The sequence below is a fragment of the Periplaneta americana genome, chromosome 7, assembly GCF_040183065.1.
Source record: "Periplaneta americana isolate PAMFEO1 chromosome 7, P.americana_PAMFEO1_priV1, whole genome shotgun sequence".
In the NCBI taxonomy this organism is placed as follows: Eukaryota; Metazoa; Arthropoda; class Insecta; order Blattodea; family Blattidae; genus Periplaneta; species Periplaneta americana.
This window is the reverse complement of record NC_091123.1, coordinates 7,853,994-7,871,924: the sequence shown is the minus strand read 5'-3', so window position 1 is coordinate 7,871,924 and position 17,931 is coordinate 7,853,994. Positions and strand designations below refer to the sequence as shown.

Here is a 17,931-nt window from a genome sequence, read left to right as displayed (position 1 = left end):
CAATTCATTCGTTCATTTATCCATCCATTCATCAATCCATCCATCGTTCGTCCACTCACCCATCTATCCATCCATCCATCCATTCAATTCGTCCATCCATCCATCCATCGTTCGTCCACTCATCCATCCATCCATTCGTCCATCCATCCATCTATCGTTCGTCCACTCTTCCATCCATCCATTCGTCCGTCCATCCATCCATCCATCCATTCATCAATTCATTCGTCCATCCATCCATCAATCAATCCATTCGTCCACGCATGCATCCATCCATCAATTCATTCGTTCATTTATCCATTCATCCATCCATCGTTCTTCCACTCATCCATCCATCCACCCATCCATCCATTCGTCCGTCCATCCATCCATCAATTCATTGTCCATCCACCCATTCATTCATCCATCCATTCATCAATTCATTCGCCCACCCACCTATCCATCCGTCCATCCATCCATTCGTCCACCCATCCATCCATCCATTCGTCCACCCATCCATCCATCAATTCATTTGTCCACTCACTCACTCACTCACTCACTCACTCACTAATTAATTCATTCGTTCATTTTTTTCATTAACTGAAGCATCTGTATGTCACTTCCAATATACGAAGTCCAGAATATTTCTCAACACATCACACACTTAACATTGGCATATGTAGGATGTTATTGAATGTAACCACATTCTCACATATATTAACTTCATTACTTCCTTCAGGTTTCGGCTAACAGCCTGCTCTCGCCTCGCCATGTATTTTAGTCTGTCTGTATGTTTCTATTAAAGCGGTATGAATTCTAGTACACTGTATTACTTGGCATCCCGCCTTTGCTCACTTCTGCAAACGATTTATCCAGTTCTGTTTATAACCAAATCCTAATAGAAGAGTAAAGAATCACCACGTCCGTACCGGAGATCGAAGCCGGATCTGCTAGATGTGTAGCCGAAAACTACCACTTTACCCTCGGCGCAATCCTACTTCTTTGTTCCTCCACAGGTAGATCTCTCTCTGTAGGAACAACGATGGCGTTAACTACATATTCGTGAACATTTTTGAGTTGCAGTCGGTATGTGCTCATTGTTCGGGGATGTGTGAACGAGATTAAACAATTCTTGTGCGGTCCTAAATCGTATCTCCGCCGCTATTGATCGAATGTCGTGTGTAATCCTTTCCGACAGCCATTTCACACAGATCTTTTTTTTTTTTCGCTGATTACATAAAAGCCCACACAACGGCAAATTACAGTAGACAGAGAAGCCAACATGAAGAATTTTTACATTAATCCCTTTACTCGTGTAAAAATAATAATAAAAAAACCACTCATTGCAGGAATTTCCAATAAGATCTGCCAATGGCTGTGCTCAGCCATCTGTAGGAAACGACTTGAAATGAAACTTCATTCACTAGAATGTAAACATTACTAAAGTGTTGATTTTAAGCTCTTCCGCTATGCGAACTTGGATGTGAACATACCGTTGACATGAACCACCACGGTATTAAATGCGAATTTTCACAATTCGTGAAATTAAAAGTTTGTGAAGTTCAGTTTAGCAGACAAAATATTGTTTAGATATTTCAACATCAATATCGAAAGTATACTGGCATTTGAAAGAAAGGAATTTCTAGAGGCCTGTGGAAAAATACGTGTATATGACAGGCAGACAGACAGACAGACAGATAGACAGATAGATAGACAGATAGATAGATAGATAGATAGATAGATAGATAGATAGATAGATAGATAGATAGATAGATAGATAGAAATTTTATTGTCCAAGGCATAATATTTGCATAGACATGGTCAAATACATACATTACATTAAAATTTAAAATATGTCAAATATAAAATACATTATTCATATCATTTCAAGGGCCCATGCGTGTATCCTCTAGATTGTAGGGACACAAATTTATTAATTTCATTTTTATATAATTCCTGAATTTGTGAGTATTTTTGTAGATTTGATGTCCTTAGGCAAACTATTGTAAATTTTGATACCAAAAACCATATAGGTTCTGCTAATATTTGTAAAACGGTGTACTGGAATAGTTAAACTATTTTTGTTACGAGTATCATAAGTATGAAAGTCACTATTTTGATGAAAATCAGACAGATTTTTATAAATTAGTTGTAAAACGTTAAAAATATATATACCATAAACAGTGAGAATATTACACTGTAAGAAATATTCCCTACAAGAGGTCCTACTGTCAACGCCCGCTATGCACCTAACAATACGCTTTTGAGCCATAAATATATCATTCAGCATAGTTTCAGATCCCCAAAAACAAATGCCATATGAAAGCCTTGACTCAACGTGTGCAAAATAAAAAGACATTAATACATCGTCATTTACTGTCGTCCTCAAAATTCTGATTTGATAACAAATACTGTAAAACCTTGCAATGTTTAAATATTGAACTATTAACAGAACATGGAAACCTATGGCACACGTGCCATAACTGACTCGCTTCTACATTATTTATGACTTTCTGCCAATGATGGAGTATTTTTTTTTTATTCCGCGTCTGAAGGAAGTCAAGTTGTAAAGAGTCTTCGTTATCAAACGAGTTACCTTGAAGATTGTTGGATGGAGAATGGAAAAGATGGAAATCTGAGGGCGCAAGATTGGGAGAGTATGCGGGATGTGGAATCACCTCCCACCCAAGCTCCTGGATAGCTGCTTTCGTCATATTAGCGGAGTGCGGGCGTGCACTATCGTGCTGGAGCAGCTCTTGATGCAGTCCTCCCGGTAGTTTTTCTTCAATTGCGGCCGCAAAGCGTCTAAGTTTGTTAGCAAGAGATGTCAGCAGTAATGGTTACATTCCTGGGAAGCAATTCGCAGTACACGACGCCTTCTTTATCACACTTTTCATACCACAGGCCTATACTCAACAAAATCATTCTGACTTTGTAATTCGCAAAGAAACCGAAATAGCCCTATATTTAATTTGTATTCACATAAATATAAAACGAAAAGATCAGACAACATATGCTTGACAGAACCTAAATGTACCACAACTGTAGCTTATAATCACAGTAGCAACTTCGGTCCAAGGCTTCATAATAAGATAACAGCTTAATTCCCAAACATTAAATTTGGTAATGCTGCTTATTTTAAAAGATCAATAAAAAGTTTCAATTACTGTAATATGTGTGTTTTTCTTTTTCTCATTTTACTTTTTATTCTACTGATTAATAAAATATATATCTTAAAAATCTGTGGAGTGCTCCCTGAGCACGTAGCCTATATGTACGAATTTAAATACTATTATAGTCACAATCATGCCATGGTATGAAAGAAAAATTTCACAACCTCGAGCGGGATTCGAACCTGCGACTTCCTGTACGCCGGCCTCACATAAGCCCGCCATTGGTCCCTATCCTGAGCAAGATTAATCCATTCTCTATCATCATATCCCACCTCCCTCAAATCCATTTTAGTATTATCTTCCCATCTACGTCTCGGCCTCCCTAAAGGCCTTTTTCCCTCCGGCCTCCCAACTAACACTCTATATGCATTTCTGGGGGTCTAGAGTGATTTTTAAATAAAAAAACCAATATGTATCTTTGTTAAATAAATACATAAATAAATAAAATAAATAAATAAATAAATAAATAAATAAATAAATAAATAAATAAATAAATAAATAAATCGACCAGATCAATAAATCATTATTACTTTTATTACTTACTTACTGGCTTTTAAGGAACCCGGAGGTTCATTGCCGGCCTCACATAAGTCCGCCATTGGTCCCTAGCCTGAGCAAGATTAATCCAGTCTCTATCATCATATTCCACCTCCCTCAAATCCATTTTAATATTATCTTCCCATCTACTTCTCGGCCTCCCTAAAGGTCTTTTTCCCTCCGGCCTCCCAACTAATACTCTATATGCATTTCTGGATTCACCCATATGTGCTACATGTCCTGCCCATCTCAAACGTCTGGATTTAATGTTCCTAATTGTCAGGTGAAGAATACAATGCGTGGAGTTCTGCGTTGTGTAACTTTCTCCAATCTCCTGTAACTTCATCCCTCTTAGCCCCAAATATTTTCCCAAGCACCTAATTCTCAAACAACCTTAACCTATGTTCCTCTCTCAAAGTGTGACTCCAAGTTTCAGAACCATAAAGTACAACCGGTAATATAACTGTTTTATAAAGTCTAATTTTCAGATTTTTTGACAGCAGACTGGATGATAAAAGCTTCTCAATCGAATAATAACAGGCATTTCCCATATTTATTCTGCGTTTAATTTCCTCCGGAGTATCATTTATATTTGTTACTGTTGCTCCAAAATATTTTAACTTCCCCACCTCTTCAAAAGATAAATTTCCAACTTTTATATTTCCATTTCGTACAATATTCTCGTCACGAGACAAAATCATATACTTTGTATTACTTTTATTATTATTATTATTATTATTATTATTATTATTATTATTATTATAATTTTTATCTCTCATGATATCTGAGTAGCGTGTATAATAAAGAACTATCAATTACTAATCATTGTATAACTCTAAATGCTTGCGTGCCACAGTTTGTGGAACACTGTGTAATACTGAAGAGCGTAAGAGCTGGAAATACTTCATGCAAATGAAGATTGTTAATTGCTTTATTAGTACGAACTCATTTTTCAGCAGTTTAAATATTCGCGATGTTAGTTATATCCACACTCTACCCTACAGTCCCATTCCCTTTGATGTGATTGCCTCATTTAAATATTCACCTCGTAGCTACACTAATAACTAAGCCAAGGTATGCCATGCAAATCACAAGATACCCCACTCTGTAATGCAACTCGCTTCCTCATGTTTCTCTATATGCTGATTTGGCTCTAGGACGCGTTCTATCTCTACACACTGAAATTTAAATTACACGTTACTTAGAACATATTAAACGATTAGTATTAATGAAATTTGTAAATTTTCAAGTTTCGAACATATTACATTATGCATATTTATTCAGAATAAATTTAAGTTTATTATATCAGAAATTAATTTCGGATCCATCGAAAAAGTAGACAGTGGGCCTCAATAAGAGATTATTTTTTCACTAGAACCTACGACCGTCAATTAAGAGTAACATGCAACTATATTGCAGAAAATGATATACAGGGTGGAAGTGAAATAACCCTGCAGATTTTAGAGCGAATAGGTCATGTTGTAAGTAACAAAAAAGTGTACTTATAATAACATATTGGTAGAAAGTCCATAGTTTTCTTAAAAAAAAAGTTTTCTCCCAAATGTTAAACACCCCCTTATTCAGTAACTATTGCAAGTAGGATCGTGATTTTTATCCATATCGATAGAAAATCTAATAAAGACTAATTTATCTCTTTGGTGTATTTAAATAGCGTGGACGGTTTTCGTGTAAATTTAATTTAAAAACTACTAATTTAAAGGCACTGAACGATGCGAACACATTGCAAAATTGTAGCCAGAGAGGGAGTTGAGAGATAGTTCACTAAGGCAGATAGACCAGATTTCGTTGACCTCTTACATCTGTATTACGAGAAGAAAGAGAAGTACAGTACGCTAGCGGCGATGTTGCCAGACTGCTGAAACTTGCAATTCAATTTGCTAATATTAATCGTGCATTTAATCACAAAACGTAATATAGGTTTTCTATAGGGGTTGCTATGACAACAATGATGTATTAAATATTGTAGCATGGCAAATCGTTTCATAATGTAAACATTATGGCACAAGTTATATCTCATAATAGAAGTCATGACGTTTTAGTTGCCATGGTAATATTTTACGGCTCTAGTACAATAATGTGGCATGTTATGCATGATTTTCACAAACGTTAATGATTGTTTATAACGCTGGTGTATAAAATATTTTCTGCGAGATCGTGCGTATTTGCTTGCTTTCCGCACAAAACCAATATGCGGTAAGTGTGAAATACCACATTCAGTATTCCCAACGTAACACACATAACAATTTCCCTATTCTTACCGCTTAAGCGTCATATTCATTTTACTGCTTTAGGCTTTTAACATATTATTTTTAAAGACTTTCAATATAGTAATAATTATAAATTGGAAACTTACCACTGCAATTTCACCTAAATTGCACTGTTAATTATTGTTTTTAAATATTTGCAAAAATTAAGTAAACTCTAAATCATTACATAACCTTACCATTTGTTTTAAGTTCGCATTTATAGACTGGGGGGGGGAGACAGACGTATATCACGGCCTGCTGGAGTATGGTAAACACAGAAAACATTTTATAGGAACAATGTTGAAGATAGAGATATTTGTTTTCCAAAGTTGCCGTCATTGAACAGAAACCAAAATGGAGATTTCATTGAAACTAATTAGAAATTTCTCTTTCAGGTATGTAATAAACGATCTTCGCACAAAATAATGTACGATACACGAGCGGTATGTTTGTTTTCATGTTCTCGGAAATTAAAAAAGCTCAACTACGTTTCGCTTTTTCAATCTTTTCCTCGAACATGAAAACGTCAACATACCGCTCTTGTAACGTATATTACTATTATTCAATAGTAATATAACTGTGTTATGTTCTTTGTATTATTTATTTATTTATTTATTATTATTCGTGAAATAGTCTTATTGAATTATCACGCGCGTTCTCATGACTTTTACAAAACCACTAGGCTAAATGCTCGTGAATTATTATCAACAAGATGCGAGCTCTTGTGGTACTATGTATAATAATGATGATGATTTTTAGTAGGTTATTTTACGACGCTTTATCAACATCTTAGGTTATTCAGCGTCTGAATGAGATGGAAGTGATAATGCCGGTGAAATGAGCCCGGGGTCCAGCACCGAAAGTTACCCAGCATTTGCTCATATTGGGTAGAGGGAAACCCCTGGATAAAACCTCAACCAGTAACTTGCCCTGACCGGGAATGATGTTGATGATAATGTGGATGATACAATGATGAGTTGGTGATTGTAACAGGGGTGGGCACATGCAAGACCCATTTCTTCATTCTAAGAAGTTGTCGGCTTGGTACCGTCAGTTCGAAGCGTGGTCCTTGGAACTCTGTGCACCCATGTCGCCAAAAGAAATATAAGTTTAATCAAATTTTAATAGTAGCGCTAAGTAGTAAAACTTTTATACGAGGGGGGGGGGGTGAATGAATGAAGGAAGGTATTTTATGCGACGCCGCGCCGGTCGATATGCGAATAAGATGCAAATCCTTTACAGAGCAGCTCTGCTCCAGTGACAGACGTCTGAGAGAGGAAGATCCCTGACCTTGCGGGAAGCCAACGGGATCGATATTCGGCTACTACTAAGTAAGGGTCAGCCTATTACATAGCCTACACACTGTTTGTGAAACGAAGAAATATGTGGGAGATGAGGCTGAAAGGTAGATAAATAAATAAACAAACAAACAATAAATAAATAAGTAAATAAATAAATAAATAAATAAAATAAATAAACGATGAACAAATAAATAAACAAAGAACAAATAAATAAATAAATAAAATAAATAAACGATGAACAAATAAATAAACAAAGAACAAATAAATAAATAAATAAAGAACACATAAATAAATAAATAAATAAATAAATAAATAAATAAATAAAATAAATAAACGATGAACAAATAAATAAACAAAGAACAAATAAATAAATAAATAAAATAAATAAACGATGAACAAATAAATAAACAAAGAACAAATAAATAAATAAATAAAGAACAAATAAATAAATAAATAAAGAACAAATAAATAAATAAAGAACGAATAAATAAATAAACAAATAAATAAATAATAAAATAAATAAATAAAGAATAAATAAATAATAAAATAAAGAAATAAAGAACAAATAATTAAATAAAGAACAATAAATAAATAAACAAAGAACAAATAAATAAATAAATAAACAAAGAACAAATAAATAAAACAGATAAATAAATAAATAAACAAACAACAAATAAATAAATAAAGAACAAATAAATAAATAATAAAATAAATAAATAAACAAAGAATAAATAAATAAATAACAAATACACAAATAAATAAACAAAGAACAGATAAATAAATAAACAAGGAATAAATAAATAAATAAACAAAGAACAAATAAATAAATAAACAAAGAACAAATAAATAAATAAAGAATAAATAAATAAAGAATAAATAAATAAATAAATAAATAAAGAACGAATAAATAAATAAACAAATAAATAAATAATAAAATAAATAAATAAAGAATAAATAAATAATAAAATAAAGAAATAAGGAACAAATAATTAAATAAAGAACAATAAATAAATAAACAAAGAACAAATAAATAAATAAATAAACAAAGAACAAATAAATAAAACAGATAAATAAATAAATAAACAAACAACAAATAAATAAATAAAGAACAAATAAATAAATAATAAAATAAATAAATAAACAAAGAATAAATAAGTAAATAATACACAAATAAATAAACAAAGAACAGATAAATAAATAAACAAGGAATAAATAAATAAATAAAATAAATAAACAAAGAACAAATAAAAATAAAATAAATAAATAAAGAATAAATAAATAAATAAATACCGGTAAACAATCAAATTAGTAAATAAATAAATAAACAAAGAAACAAGTAAATAAATGAAAATAAATAAATATGTAAATAAATGAATATATAAATAAACGAGTAAAAAAGTAAATAAACGTTTAAAAAAATAAATAAAGCAAATGGAGAAATGAACAGGTAGGTTGATGGGTGGGTCGGTAGGTAGATACTGTAAGTGGATGGATGGATAGACAGACAGACATACAGATAGATGGATGGGTGGATGGACTTTGGTTGTGAATAGTTCTCATTTTGAGCATGTTATCAAGTTTGGTTAGTGATAGTGTTTTGTTTAGTCTTATAGCCTACTCAACATGATTTTACATACTTTTCTGTCTCAAGTTCGAAGTCCACGAAACAAGTTTAATAAATGGTTAAAAGACATGAAACGGGTAAATGGGTTAAATTTCTACACATTCATACCTAAAATATAATAAAAATGTTAATATAGGGTGCTATTTAAATAGATAAAGTTTACTGTCACACATTGTATATGTCTGAATAACCAACTTTTTTGTAACACTGATACCATATCGTATAGTTTATCTCCAATAGCGTTTGTACAAAACTTTTTTTTTTTTGTAAAATTAAAATGTAAGATGTTATGAGTAATATTCCACACTTTCTGAACATTCTGTAGCCTATAAAATATTTCTGAAGTGTGTGTAAAAGTACAAAATTTGGCAAATGGATGGAGTAGCATTTTACTACCAAAATTAGTTTTGTAACATGAATACTTTAAATAACATAATCTACTATCTATCCTAAAAGTTGCAAAATTCGGTATTCATGAAAAATATCCCACAGATACATAAAATACTCTCATATATGTATTAGAATAGATGGTAGGAGGAATCTTAAATACATATTGCAACAAATACGAACATTAGATGTGAAACGCTTTTTCACTACATATTTCATAGGCGCCATTTTTCATATTTAATTGCCAGCAATTAGAAATTATTTTTAATATCTTAATATGTTTGTTAAAGTAGAGACAATGAATATTTATCACGTCAATTCTGAGTTTAATAAACTCACTGGTGTCTGAGAAAAATTATTTGGTTTTGTCCTTGGGTGGATGTAGCCCCTTAAATTTGGTCCGTCAAAGGAGTACAAGCTACGAAAAGCGGTTAAACAAAAACGAAAGAGTGCAATGAAAGAAGAAGAAAAGAAAGGATGATTGAAAGGGGGTTACAAGAGGGCTGTGTAAGACAGAAGATGGACGCGTAAACAATGGAAACAAATCTCCGGTAACGCGTCCGTGGATGTCTTACACAGCACTGGAAGACCACACTTGTCTGGCTGCTCGAAGTTCAGCGATATCAACTCCAAAAGAGCAGCCATAAAATTAAAGACATTTTAAAGCTTCAATAAACGAATTCGATATTTCCTAGCCTGTAAAACATTTACGACCTGCTCAACACGAGTAAGGCTCTTAAAACAAGAGCGCATCACATACTGAATGTCTCGAGTTTAAAGTTGAATGAAATGACATTTGAGAATATCTAGGAGGAAACCGTAGGTCCGAAGCCTTGTTGCTAAGATACAAGTTTAAGGCTGGCAACTCCTGAATAAAATGACATTTTGGGAATATTTTAGAAGCGATATAAATTTGTCGTAATACGAAATAATGTACAGTTTTAATCTTGTTGCTAGGATACATAACAGAGAGAAACGAAAACAGCACAAAGACGTTTTTATACGATAATAAGTCTGTGGCCGGAAGGAAAAAGGTCTTAAGTCAATTTTTTGTGAAAATGAGAATTTTATATATTCTGGAAACGGAAACAATTGTCTACCATCTGGTAAAACGGTTAAAGTCAAATAAGACTTCTGACTGGATCTATAGAGCGTTACCTAATGTGTAAGTGCTTCTTGAATCGAATAAAGGACTTAATAATATTTATTTTAATACTTTATTCCTTTCTATATTATAAAAATTTCATTTTCACAAAAAAAATTGTCTTAAGACCTTTTCCCTCCCGGGCACAGACATATATTGAGATATTGGACTTTAGTGCGAGGTTCTTTAATTACTTTTAAATGTTTATCCTGAATTAAGATTTTTATTGTGATCAAACTATTTAACGAATTTAAATGTACAGTAGTGGCGAAAAAAACCGGACCGATTCTTGTAGCGGATTTCAGAGCCTTGTTCGCTGCAGGGCACTATAGACTAGTAACTAAGACTTTCGTGGTTCGAATTTGCCTGGGAAGGAAGCTTTTCTTTGTTCCTTATTCAAATTTATTCCCAATACTTTTCGATAGCTGGTAAAATTCATGTTCTGGGAATAATAAGTTAATTAAGTAGTGAAATATCGCTGCAATCGAAAAGTATTGGGAATAAATTTGAATAAGGAACAATTTCATTCCCAGGCAGGATTCGAACCACGAAAGCCTTAGTTACCAGTCTATCGTGCTCTGGAGTGAACAAGGCTCTGAAATCAGCTACAAGGGTCGGTCCGGTTTTTTTGCCACTACTATACTTTTCCATATTTATTCACTAGAATATGCTAAATTTACATGTAAAATGCCATGCAGACGTTTATTATTTCCAGACAAAAACACAATTTAAAATTATATGTTGAAATGTTGGAAAAGTCACGTCTCGGTCCATTAAGATTTTTTTGGATTTCATTTGTATTTTAATGATGAGAAAAAAATTTAAAATTTTCGGATATATTTCATAAGATTATATTATTACATTCAAATCTAAAGGAACCCACTTTCGACAGTAAACAAAGATTTCATTTGTATTTTAATGATGAGAAAAAAAAATAAAATTTTTGGATATATTTCATAAGATTACATTATTACATTAAAATCTAAAGGAATCCACTTTCGACAGTAAACAAAGATTTCATTTGTATTTTAATGATGAGAAAAAAATAAAATTTTCGGATATATTTCATAAGATTATATTATTACATTCAAATCTAAAGGAACCCATTTTCGACAGTAAACAAAGATTTCATTTGTATTTTAATGATGAGAAAAAAAAAAATAAAATTTTCGGATATATTTCATAAGATTATATTACTACATTCAAATCTAAAGGAACCCACTTTGGACAGTAAACAAAGCTAAGTATTTCATATTCTCCATAGCATTAAATTCTGACCGTAAAAAGCAGGAAATATTCTGATAGTGAAATGATGTATTTGTGGTAATGGAGCTTACCGTCTGCAGGACGAAGAGGTAGACACTGTGCGTCAGGTCCACGAACAGGGTGAGCAGCACGGTGAGGATCCACGGCACCAGGAGGGCCCGTTGGTCCTGGACAGACGACAGGAAGGTTACACACAACCCGAGCATTCATGTCTCCAAGTATGTGCAAGTCATGATATCACGAAATAAGCCTATACTTACTATGAAGTTCAGTATGGAAGGAATATTATCAAATATAATTCAGGCTATTCGTATTTTACTAGATTATTTAACGACGCTGTACCAGCTACTAGGTTATTTAGCGTCTATGGAATTGTCAATATCGATATGGTATTAGGAATCATCTGATTACTTGCCATTCAGCTAAGCCGCCCAAGCGGGAATCGAACTCTCACCCGAGGACAGCTCTACATCACTACTACCACCTGAGCTACGTCGCTTAGGCACACGAAGAGTTTTTTAATTAATAAAGTTTTAATAGAATAATATGGTGATTTTTATGAACATATTATAATATAGCTGCACCACCTTCATTGAATTTGTTAGGAGAGCTAAGGTTATTGAATAGTTTAATAGGTTGATCATTACTTATCACGTGTACAATAGTTTTTATCTCCTTTTAGCTGCCGTGCGTTTGCCTACAAATAGGGCTCCTCAATATCACTAAAATTAAAACGACGATATTTTACAATGTAACAATTTGCAAGATACCCCAAAAATTTTTTTTATTAATATGTGATAATTAAAAGTCAAATTAGCTTGTCTAATCGTGAAACGAGCGGGTCCGAGTTGAAATCCTGGTTGGGACAAGTTACCTGGTTGAGTTTTTTTCCGGGGTTTTCCCTCAAAAACAAAAACCAAATGCTGGGTAATTTTAGATCCTGGACCCTATACTCGTTTCTCTGGAATTATTACCTTAATTACACTCAGACGCTAGATAAACATAGCAGTTGATGAAGCGCCGCAAAATAAGTCAATTAAAAGTAAAATTATGTTAATAGGTAGAGATGATAGGTTTTAGAACTAAAAATTTAGCACTGTATTTTATAGAACTTCCAATCTAAAAATTATGATTTGTATAGTTTTTGGTTGAAACATTTTATGAAAAGTTTGCTAGTAGATATTCAATGTCTTCAGTGTGTTAATACGTGCATTTTCTAGATTTTCGAGTGTAAATTCTTTTTTTTTTCGTTGTTGGTAACTCCATAGCATCTATTTGTGCTTTATGGTTGTGCTAACAGATGGAGTTACTTGTCAACAATGTGACGCTGAAACGTGTGTTCAGGTTACTGTCTAGCGACAGTCCTGATATATTATATTTTTGATGACTGGCTAATTAATATTAACCCGACACACTCATATTCATACAAATTTCCAGACTCCAAACACCCAGGTAAATTTTCTTCTTCAAGAAAAATTCACCGAGAGCGGTGTCCGGGAATCGAACCCAGAACCTCCAGATCTGGTGTAAATATTCTTGAAAATAATAAAAATTTAAAAAAAGAAGATGTAAAATTACAATGATATTGTTGATATTGAGAAATATGCAAAAAGATAAGATGTGATTTTATAATGACCATCTCTTTATTCGATCACAATAGCCAGTTACGACGTACAACTGTAAGTGAACAATGGATACATAGAGATCGTAAAGGCAGCCAATACTCTACCATCAGCACTAGACAGATAAGTTGAAAATGAAAGATAACGGTAGGGGAGAGTCGGGTAGTATCGGACATCGCGTAATATCGGACAGTGAGTTTCTGTCATCTACCACACGATGATAGTACCTGATTGACATGGTTACGTTTCTGTGATGTCGCATAGAGAAAAGTAACCATGTCATTCAGGTACTACCATATGGTGGTACATGAAAGAAACGCACTGTCCGATACTACCCGATGTCCGATACTACCCGACTCTCCCCTACATATAACAGCAAAGAGGATATCAGGTAGGTCATATTCTTGTTTTATTCATACTGTAGAAGTTAACATGAGGTTGACCAAACTATTTGAAAAAAATACTAGAACCTGTAAGTGATGGGAACTTGATATAGATTTTGATTAAAGAGAATACAAAAATGTATCATAAAACATAATTTCGCTCTTATTTCACAGAAACACGTAAGCCTATATTTTGCATTTTATAACGGATTTAAAAACTACAATAATATACTCAGCTTGCTTTTAAACATAAAATTACTTATTTTAACAGCATTTGGGCAAATTTCGCAATTATCGTGATAGATAAAATCTACCATATCTATTAATAGTTATATCTAGATATTTTACACAATATATTCATTGCTAATTAATTCTTAAGATGTAGGCTTTCCACAGTATGACCCAGAATAAAGTATACCGAAGTATATGTTACACGCTCAGCTCAGTGAGAAACAATTATTATTGGCGACATTGTTGACTGTTACTTCAGTTGCTGCTAAAGAAGGCTGTGGAAGAAACATAATCAGTACCCAAGAAAAGGAATTCCCCATACAGCGTTATTTTCGTTCATGCGCAGTTGATCGAGGTGACGAAGCTAGTGTGAAAGAAAGAGGTATGTGAACTTTATGAAGAGGAGTTTCATGAAGATCCACCATCAATAACATCCCTTTCCTGTAAATTCCCCTGGCCTAACCCACCCTGATGTATATCTGTGGGGAGGTTTCCTGTAAGAGCGTGTATACAGAGATCCGATACCCACAAACATCACTGAGCTGAATCAGAACATCAGACATGTTGTGACAATCAAAATATGTTCAGTAACCTTCAGGAGCGTTACGAAACATGTCTAAGGAATAATGGAGAATTTTTACAACATGCATATATTACTGATTGATATTGCATAGTTTCGGTATATTTTATTCTGGGCCATACTGTATTTGACAATAAATGCTTCACATTTGTCTACTTCTTTAAGATATAATTATCTTGTACGATCTAGTTGTTCCAACTTTGCGTGATTTTGGAAATTATTTGAACACGTGATACAAAGGAAAGAATGAAGTTAGTCACGGAAGGAAAGCAAAATTACAGAAAAAGGGTTGTGGGAAAGACAAGACGAGTTGATATCTAAAATTATGACTTGAATGGACTGAACACGTGATGAAATGAATTAAACAGATACAGATGTTAATAATAATAATTAGGGCTAGGATTTTGATGAAATTGCATCTTTTTTCTAGCAAGCCAGAAACATAGCTGCTTTAGTATTTATATGTTACATGATAAACTGAGTGTTTTAAAACATATTTGTTAGGACTTTTTTTTTGCATTTTTTACCTCTTACAACTCATAAGGGCATTTTTTTTGTTTTATTCGGTCATTTTTGGGGTATTAATTTAATTTTGGCCATAAATCTCCATTATTAATGTAAAATATTGTTTATTTCCTTTGATATTTTTCAATTAATACACATTAATTTGTATATTATTTTAATTGTTTTGTACACAAATTTTGTCATTTTAACGTAGTATACCTCCATGCAATGGATCAGTCCAACCACCCTTTCAATATAGATTCCTCTATACCTGCTAGTTCCGGATAAGAGTGGCCTTGTGGTGAACTACGTGGAACTACATCAGGTAAAATAATTAATTAAAGTGTACTACTTAGAAAAATTATGTAAAATTAAATAAATTTGAATGTTGATACTAGAATTTAATTTAATTACTAGTCTAAATATTAATGATACTCGGGAGGAAATTAAATACAGAATAAATATGGGAAATGTCTGTTATTATTCGGTTGCGAAGCTTTTATCATCCAGTTTGCTGTCAAAAAATCTGAAAGGTAGAGTTTATAAAACAGTTATATTACCGGTTGTTCTTTATGGTTGTAAAACTTGGACTCTCACTTTGAGAGAGAAACATAGGTTAAGGATATTTGAGAATAAGGTGCTTGGGAAAATATTTGGAGCTAAGAGGGATGAAGTTACAGCAGATTGGAGAAAGTTACACAACGCAGAACTGCACACATTGTATTCTTCACCTGACAATTAGGAACATTAACTCCAGACGTTTGAGATAGGCAGGGCATGTAGCACGTATGGGCGAATCCAGAAATGCATATAGAGTGTTAGTTGGGAGACCGGAGGGAAAAAGACCTTTAGGGAGGCCGAGACGTAGATAGGAAGATAATATTAAAATGGATTTGAGGAAGGTGGGATATGATGATAGAGACTGGATTAATCTTGCTCAGGATAGGGACCGATAGCGGGCTTATGTAAGGGCGGCAATGAACCGCCGGGTTCCTTAAAAGCCAGTAAGTAAGTAAGTAAGTAAGTAAGTAAGTAAGTAAGTAAGTAAGTAAGTAAGTAAGTAAGTAAGTAAGTACGTAAGTAAGTAAGTCTAAATATTAATATTCCTACTAAGCCAATTATGTCAGATCAATTTTTAGGGCATTTTTAAGGACATTTTTGAAACATTTTTAGTTCATAAATGCATTGTTTTAGGACATTTTTTCATGATTTATAGGTCATCAAAATCCTAGCCCTAATAATAATAATAATAATAATAATAATAATAATAATAATAATAATAATAATAATGATAATAATAATAAATAATAATAAATAATAATAATAATAATAATAATAATAATATATGTTTCTGTCGTTATAATCAATTACTGAATTTATTTCATCCAATTCTAGCTGGACTAATCAACTTCGTTGCCGTTTAAATGTGAAAACCATTTCCAGTCGTTTGTTATAACGCTGTAACAATTCATTAAACCTGCAAAGCTGACACTGTCAGTAACAATGTCCTCTTGTTTCGTATTTTTAACCGGTTTCATACGTCACCAAATGCCCATGTGCATGTCATCTCCCCCATCCTGTCACGTGCAGGGTGTTAAATTCGAAAAAAACATCTGCCACTGTGCGGAGGAGTTGGCCGCTCTGTACAAACGTGACAAAGGCATTCAGTATTCGGTTCAACAACTATTTTAACTAAAATGTAATGAGTTACGTAATTACACAGATATAACATTACTACACGTGGGGCACAAACTTCATTTGGTATCAGTATGTATGTATTTATTCACACTGCAAGTGGGTAAATACCCGGTGGCAGTGGTAACTAATTACACTCAATAATTACATTACTAATAAATTACAATTCATAATATCAATAATGTAATATATTAACAAGGAGCTCCTAAATTACATTAAGCACAATCACTTAATATAACATAATTAATTAAAGTAAATATAATTTATATTTCAACATTAAGTTCGAATTTAAGCCACGAGTATATATTATGATATGTTCATACCTGTACAAGTACCTTTCAGCACTACACTCATTTCGCTATCAATTCACTCACTGCACTGGAACTATGAAACATTTCACTGACACAATCCTGATTTCACTAACACTTCAAAAACATTTCACTGTTCAAATACTTTGCACTACCACTATAAACTATCAACACACTTCTTCACTGATACAATATTTCAAATAACAAAACATCAGTTACACTCATTATTATTCCGTAGAATTGTACTTACTGTGTTAACCTCAAATCGCTAGCCTAGACCCTATTACAAGCAATTTAGGACATTCACTATAACTCACATTCTTTCACTATAAATCTATCTCATTTCCCTTGTATTAGTAGTAATAGTACTAAAAATACAGCAATATTAGTAGCAGCATTAGTACTCGCAGTAGCAGTAATAGCAGTAGTAGTAGCAGTAACAGTAGTAGTAGTAGCAGTAGCAGTAGCAGTAATAGCGGTAGTAGCAGTAGTTGTGGCAACAGTAGTAACAATAGCAGTAGTAGCAATAATAGCAGTAGCAGCAGTAACAGCAGTAGTAGCAGTAATAGTAGTAGCAGTGATAGTCAGTATTAGAAGTAGTAGAAACTGTAGTAGCAGAAGTAGTAGCGTTAGTAGTAACAGTAGTAATAATGCGCAAATAATAATAATAATAATAATAATAATAATAATAATAATAATAACAATAATAATAATAATATGGCGGGCTTATGTGAGGGCGGCAATGAACCTCCGGGTTCCTTAAAAGCCAGTAAGTAAGTAAGTAAGTAAGTATGTAAGTAAGTAAGTAAGTAATTTATTTATTTATTTCGAATATTAATGTGCAAAACAACAGCACAAAGCCAATTACAGTTTAGCACAAATAAAAAAGAAAACAAAACAGAACAAATGATTATGAGAATGAATGACAGAAAT

At 32.9% G+C, this 17,931-nt stretch overlaps 1 protein-coding gene across 1 annotated transcript in view; it reads right to left on the bottom strand.

The window, feature by feature from the left end:
* The window catches only part of LOC138702854 (uncharacterized), a 571,430-nt gene that overhangs the window by 110,774 nt on the left and 442,725 nt on the right, over nucleotides 1–17,931 (bottom strand). The window contains exon 4 of the mRNA XM_069830203.1: nucleotides 11,747–11,842. Coding sequence (XP_069686304.1) covers nucleotides 11,747–11,842 — 96 coding nt within the window. The remainder of the gene's footprint in view (nucleotides 1–11,746; nucleotides 11,843–17,931) is intronic.